The sequence below is a fragment of the Hordeum vulgare genome, chromosome 1H, assembly GCF_904849725.1.
Source record: "Hordeum vulgare subsp. vulgare chromosome 1H, MorexV3_pseudomolecules_assembly, whole genome shotgun sequence".
Classification (NCBI taxonomy): Eukaryota; Viridiplantae; Streptophyta; class Magnoliopsida; order Poales; family Poaceae; genus Hordeum; species Hordeum vulgare.
The window spans coordinates 24,802,745-24,809,614 of record NC_058518.1 but is presented as its reverse complement, the minus strand read 5'-3'; the positions used below and the strand labels follow the sequence as shown (position 1 = coordinate 24,809,614).

General features: G+C 42.4%; 1 protein-coding gene across 1 annotated transcript; it reads right to left on the bottom strand.

Annotated features, from left to right (window-relative positions):
* Positions 1-576: 576 nt before the first annotated feature.
* Positions 577-5,101, bottom strand: LOC123397145 (alcohol dehydrogenase-like 4). Its single transcript, XM_045091828.1, has 9 exons — positions 4,950-5,101; positions 4,684-4,820; positions 4,510-4,559; positions 2,934-3,274; positions 2,199-2,281; positions 1,963-2,038; positions 1,508-1,665; positions 1,107-1,268; positions 577-994 (listed from the first exon to the last, which is right to left on the bottom strand). Exons 1-9 carry the CDS (start codon positions 5,008-5,010, stop codon positions 878-880), a joined length of 1,185 nt encoding a protein of 394 aa, XP_044947763.1. The 5' UTR covers positions 5,011-5,101; the 3' UTR covers positions 577-877.
* Positions 5,102-6,870: the final 1,769 nt, after the last annotated feature.

Sequence of the window (6,870 nt, the reverse complement as noted above, 5' to 3'; positions counted from 1 at the left end):
TTGTATCAGGTTTCAACAACTGAAATACGCGAAATTTCAAAACCTTATCGAAACTTCCATGCGGCTAGTTTTTTTTCTTCAAAGTGAGGAGTAGCCAGGTTCTCAATTTTTTTTTCCTTCAGGGCCTAAGAGCATCTCCAACAGGCGCCCAAAAACTGCTCCGCGCGCTAAAAGATTCGTTTTTTGGGCGCCGGACTGCTCCAGCAGAAGCTGCAAAACGCTGCGCGCGCTAAAAATTTTTGGACGCGCGCTCAAAAACGCTATCGCACGCAGCATATTTGGTGCGCCGGCTTGCGCGCGCAGCAAACTCTGAGCGGCTGCAGATGGGACCGCTGGATCGGACTGGATTGGGCGCCGCAGTACCGTGCGTCTGTTGAAGATGCTCCGGTCCCCGCGCTTCAAAACTGCTACAGTGACGCGCTAAAAAATTTATTGGGCGCGGATTTTTTTCGCTGCCGTTGGAGATGCTCTAACATCCGGACATGGTGAAGCGGGAGCTAGTTTTATTTCGCCAATTAACAGCTAAACGTGTAGAGTAGGAGCTCTCCTGTTCCGATCACAACCCACACGCCTACATAGCATAATGGACACTCACATTTACAAAGATGAATTCTGATAATTACACAAACTGATGCAACACAAACAAAAACAACAAAATGGACAACACCGAAGCGGGAGGTGGATCAACCAAGACTTAAGAGTTCTCGGTCAAGCGAGACCTAGGCAAACCCAACACATGTTTATGAGTCGTCTTCACTTTGAATGAAATCTAACCTCCAGTTTAAATTTACAAGATCTACAGTAAGATGGTAGTAACAACAACATTGTATCTCGCCAAGGGAACACTTGCAATTCCTCTTCGCCTCATCGCCTCTCATCACAGGCGTAGCACACACCTGAGGGACTTGCCTTCCTCCAACAGTCGGAAAGCCTCGTTAATCTCCGAGAATGGCATCTCATGGGTTATGAAGCCATCAAAGTTTATCTTAACCTCCTGTAAAAAAAAGTCATTGCCTTTAGGAAATTTTAAATAATTTTATCCGTCTTAAATTTAGGTTTATTGCTTCTATATATTGTGAGCGAACAATGAAGAAAACAGTGATTACCCCCTGCATGCACTGGTCGACGAGGAGGGGAAGCTGCGACTTGCCCTTGAAGTCACCAAAGACGGATCCTGTGATCCGACGGCCGTCGAAGAGCTCCATGGGATGCAGCGGCATCATCCTGGGGGTCGGATGGATCCCCAGCACCACGGTCAATCCCCAACCCTGAATTCACACGATTTATGAGGTTGATGAGCCTAATTGCTTGAAAACTGTACAGCCCATGACATCAGGAGCCAACGTGTTCCCCTCAGAAAAACAGCCCACTTTGTGTCCCCGTGCCGGATTAACAAAATAAAATTCTCCGGAAAAGATAAATAAGATGAAATTGCTCTTCCGAAAAGCTTCTTTTTGACAGTTGCTCTTCAGAAAAGTTGATAGCGAAGGAAGGGGGAAATGCATACGTCGTGTGTGGAAACGAAGGCCTCTCGAAGCACATCAACGTTGCCACTGCACTCGAAGCTGTAGTCGACGCCCCCATCTGTCAACTCCCTGATCACCTCGTGGACAGGTTTGCCGCACGCCTTTGCGTTGATGAAATCCGTGATGCCCATCTCTTTGCCTGCAGTGTACACGTAGCATATCGAAGATTAGTAGTAGTGCGCACGGAGAAGAAAGCGATGTTCATGTTTGATCTCAGCAGAAGTAAGTATGCCCTTTTCTTTTCTCGAAGTGGGCAGAAAATAAAAGGTGTGCTAATATATATATATATATATATATATATATATATATATATATATATATATATATATGTTGCGCTGTAGACAAGGCGTTTATTGTAAATGGACATTCTCAGTTATATCATGGAAAATGATGGAAAATGACATTGAGCAAGAACACGCCGTGGCTGAACGCGCACCTTTGGCGAACTTTTCAGGATTGATGTCCACGCCGATGATCCGGGATGCCCCCCTTATTCTTGCGCCTTCACCAACCTAAAGTTTGAAAGGATTATTGATTTTTTTTACCTTGCATTTTGTGTTAAAAAAGTTCATCACCGGTTCATTGCAACTTTTATTATTGTGCTGTGCTTGGAGGAAAAATGATCATAAATCCTTTTTCCCACGGATGGTTATATGTCGTTATTTGACTTACCGCAAGACCAACTGCACCAAGTCCAAATATTGCGACCGTGGATCCCTTGGACACGTTTGCAGTGTTCCATGCAGCTCCCACTCCTGAAATCAAAAATGAAATCATATGAACATAAAACACTTGCTATATATACTAATGACCAGTATTAAATTCCTTAATAATAATAATAATAATAATAATAATAATAATAATATACAAATAAACCTTTCAGCACAGTGTTTGAGAAATTGGTGTGTGCACAACAACTTTTCCAAGAAGTGATGATACTGAAACATTTTGTACTCAGATGTTTCTTTCATTCTAGAGGAGTGTCCTCACAAGGTTACGGGACACAGCAGGCACCTTCGAAACTGATGTGCATGACAGCGACTCTATGTCACAATTAATAACATTTTAAAAAAGTTTGTTATCAGCGGTGGGAGTGATAGCGACCGAAGTCAACATTCTAACCATCTGCCATGTTATCTGGTGTGCATCTTGAGCTTCAGTATGCCAAATCGCTATGCTGTTTTCCAAATTAACAAACCAAGGGACACCTAGTTGATAAGCCCATGCCATGTCCACTTGCACGTCCGTTTTGTTCTCATGTAATCATCCATGTTAAATAATTCAGACCGATCGATTGATTGAGTATTTATTGTTTAATCAATGTTAGAGGACCACCCAAGATCACATGCTGATACTGGGAGAACAAGAGCATCAGCATGACGAAGTTAATAATTTGAAGAAAATTACCGGTTGAGATGCCACAGCTGAGGAGGCACATCTTCTCCAGCGGGGCGGCGGGGTTGATCTTGACGGCGCAGGCGGCGTCGAGCACGGTGTACTCGGCGAAGGTGGACGTGTTGAGGAAGTGATAGACCGGCACCGTGTCGCCGGAGGTGTTCACCACGGAGAACCTCGTCCCGTCGTCGGATACCATGGTGCTCTTGAAGGGGTTTACACGGTAGGTTCCGCACAGGTTGGTCGCGCTGGAGTGGCAGTGGGCGCACGTCCCGCACTCCCCGTTGAAGATGGGGACGATGTGATCTCCCGGCGCAAGGTCCTCCACGCCTTCGCCGACGCTCTCCACTACTCTGTATTGAAGTGACCGCCACCGTCAGACCAGGCGATCAGCTGAATTTTGAAAATTATAAAAATGCGTGCAATATAATAGAAGAGATTGTGCAGGGTGACACACTAGCATACTGTACACGTGTGACTGCCACCGTGAGGTCAGCTAAACTTTGAGAAGTATATAAATGGAATCAAACAAGATGAATTGACATGCTATAACCATGTCTGAATTTGACTCTTTCTTTACCTCCAAAAACAAAATAAATGGAGTAACGGAATCTGTAGCAGGCTTCTCTAACCATATCCTGAATTTGACCCACTTTTCTCCTCCGAAAACAAAATATATACTTATATGTATCTACGGTTAGTTATTGCAGCGGACACATCACCCATCAAATCTGGTGTATCATTTCTGAAGTCAAAGTCTTCACATGCATGGCATAATCCGGCAAGTACGACAAGCTAGATACTTTGGGAGTACACATGCCAAGGGATGGGCCATATGGGCGTATGAGCTAGGCTGGGGTGATGGATGGAGCCATGCCTTGGTGCTTCCGTTGGACCAAGGCTCCAATTGTCATCGATCGCCGCAGCGTGCCCATGTGACAACAACCATATAACCCATATTTAAAGATGCATACAAAATGATATCGCCTCTGATCTGTCTGACCGACATGGATAGACATATCCTCCCATCCACAAAGACGTTTCTTGTCTCACCAGTTTTACATACATGCATAGTTTTTCTTTTTTCATTCTCGATCAGGCGAAGAGGAAACTTTTTTCTGATTTCTATCACTGTATTAAAAAATAACTTGTCTAAATAACTGTTGTACATCCAGTGACAGCGCTTAAGCGATCCAGTGACAGTGATCGAGCACTGTATCCCAACTGCGGGCCTTCTTCTTAAGCGAATGGAGTGATTAAGAAGCGATTGCGTGTGGCTAGAAAAAGTCGCTTGAACCTTGACTTCTCCGCCCTAGATAAGCACAAAATTTCTCATTCCAGAAGATAGCTAATTAATTGCCACGTTGCACGTGCCCTAAGCTATCTCGAAACACACACAAAAATAAATAAATGAGAAAAGTAATCACAAATCCCTTGATATCTCATTTCAACTGTACGAGCTATACTTGTCGACGCATGGCCGCTTGTGATTAAGTTGTGAAAAGTAGTAGCACGGGAAGAAGAAAAATCAAAGAGAGAATTGGAAATCAAAGGTGGAGAGCAACTTTTGACGAACGTACGTACGTACCCGGCTGCTTCGTGTCCGAGGATGCGAGGAAACCTGCGTTGACGCTCGTTCTGCGTCGTCAAAGCAGCCAGGAACTCAGATCGATCGGAGGATGAAGCAAAGAAGAAGAAATCAAAGCATCTCCATGCATGGCTAAGCTAGTCTTGAGGGGTTGTGGTAGTTAGCTAGCTATACCTCTCCTCTCCAGAAGCTGAGGTCGGTGTGGCAGATGGAGGTGAAGAGGACCTTGACGCGCACCTCCATACGCGCCGGTGGCGCCACCTCCACCTCCTCCATCACCAGCGGCTCGCCGGGACCCCACGCCACCGCCGCTGTTCCCACGACGCCAAACCGTGGTTAGTCAGTGGTTCATGGCGCCGGCAGGTGCATGCATAGATAAGAATCGAAGAAGAAAATGGCCTGAACAAGATGAGGAGGGGTTTGAAGATCGGGGGGAGAACCTTTGCATTTGATGGGCTTGCCCTTGGTGCTGCCGCCATTGGAGTAGCCATTGGTTGCCATGGTGTGAGCTTCTCGGTTTGATTGGAGTACTTTTCTATCAAGGGGAAGTGGAAGTTCTTCTTCCCAGTTGAGCAAAGGCAGCGCAGCGATGCAGCTGGCAGCGTGGTTATATAGAACGAGCCGGCGTTGATGGTCCTGTCTGCCATGTGCCGTCCCACCTAGGCTGCAAACCTGACGGGTAGGCCCCATGGAGTATCCTTCCCAAAATACCCCTGGAGTCGAATGGTATTCACAAGCAAAAACCACATAACCTGGTAGTTTTTTTTTTCCGTAGATTCGTATTTTTAAAACGTTTTATCTTTTATATCGTGCGTACAAATCTCGAATCGTTTCCACCGTTGTATTCCTCACATCGAGATATTTCGACGAACTTTTTATTCATGAAAAAAACCTGAACAGAAAAACCATGCCTCTCACGGCTCTTACCTTGCTTGACTGTGGCTCTTATGCTGGTCACAATGAAAGTATTTTAGATAGTATCATACGTGTCAATTTTTAGTATATGTGGCACATAATTAAATGAGAAAGAAAGAGTTAAATATCATATATGATACCGTATCATATTAAATGATGTATAGTATCTGCCTTGTATAACAATAAATGAAACTTCTATGATACCAATTTATAATACTAGGCTGGTCGTAATGGAAAGTATCATATATTAGTATCATGCATATGATACTAGTGTATAATATACCTTTCTGATGCATAATATCGTATGTTAGTATCATGTATTATTTTATTTTTTATCATGCATGATACATAGTAGTATAACTTTTATTATGATACGGTATGATGATATGATATTTAACCTCCTCTTTCTTTATTCAATTCTATGAAACCTCATCAAAATTGTCTACTCCCTCCGTCCGGGTGTATAGGACATGCACGTAGTTCTAGGTCATTAATTTAACTATTTAAATATGTATTATATGTAATAAATAATATACCATTAGATTCATGCGAAGATGTAGTTTCTGAATATGTAATTTTCATCCCATATAATATATATTTAGCTAGTTAAATTGACAACCTAGAACCACGCGCATGCCCTATACACTTGGACGGAGGTAGTAGTTGGCATGCATAATACTAGTTATGATACTCCCATTACGACCAACCTTATGCACTACTCCCTCTGTCCAATGAAAATGTACATAAAGACATTTTAGGACAAATTATGAAATAGAGTAAAAACATGCATTGGAAAGTTGCAAGACACCATCTCTCTCTTCTTTAATTACCCAACCCCTAATGAGCTAAGTGCATGTAGAAATTAAGGAGACTATGTGTAAAATGTTATTGCTCTTGCTTACTATGTGATAAGAGAGAAGCATTTTTTAATACTTTAAAGTGCATTGAAAAGATAAAAATACACTCTTTTGTGGACAAATTTAAGGTCAAATGTACACTCTTCACCGGACAGAGGGAGTATGTGGCACATAATTAAATGATGAAAGAGAAAATTGAGTGTGATACCGTATCATATTAAATGATGTACTAATATCTGTCTTGCATGACAATAAATGAAACTAATATGGTAACAATTTATGATATTATACACAATGAAGATAGTATCATACACTAGTATTATATGCATAATATTAGTATATATGATAATTTTCATTGTGACTAGCCTTACTCCTCTTAAAGATAACTCTTACCTTCGAGGTTGAGATAAGTGGCGCACTGCATGTGTGCTACTTGTCACAACATGGGATTTTTCTTTTTTTTTCATATATCCGTATTTTTAAAATGTTTTATCTCTTAAACGTGAGTCCAAATCTTGAATCATTTTTACCGTTAAATTTCTCGTGTCGAGATCTTGAAAAAACGATCACATTTTAATAGATTTTGATG

Bases quoted from the DNA above. Each gene is read 5' to 3' on its own strand.
- LOC123397145 (XM_045091828.1), bottom strand. From the start codon at position 5,010: ATGGCAACCAATGGCTACTCCAATGGCGGCAGCACCAAGGGCAAGCCC. The intron at 4,821-4,949 runs GTTCTCCCCCCG...TCGTGGGAACAG, and splicing joins CAAGCCCATCAAATGCAAAG to CGGCGGTGGCGTGGGGTCCC. The intron at 1,666-1,962 runs GTGCGCGTTCAG...TGTACACTGCAG, and splicing joins TCCTGAAAAGTTCGCCAAAG to GCAAAGAGATGGGCATCACG.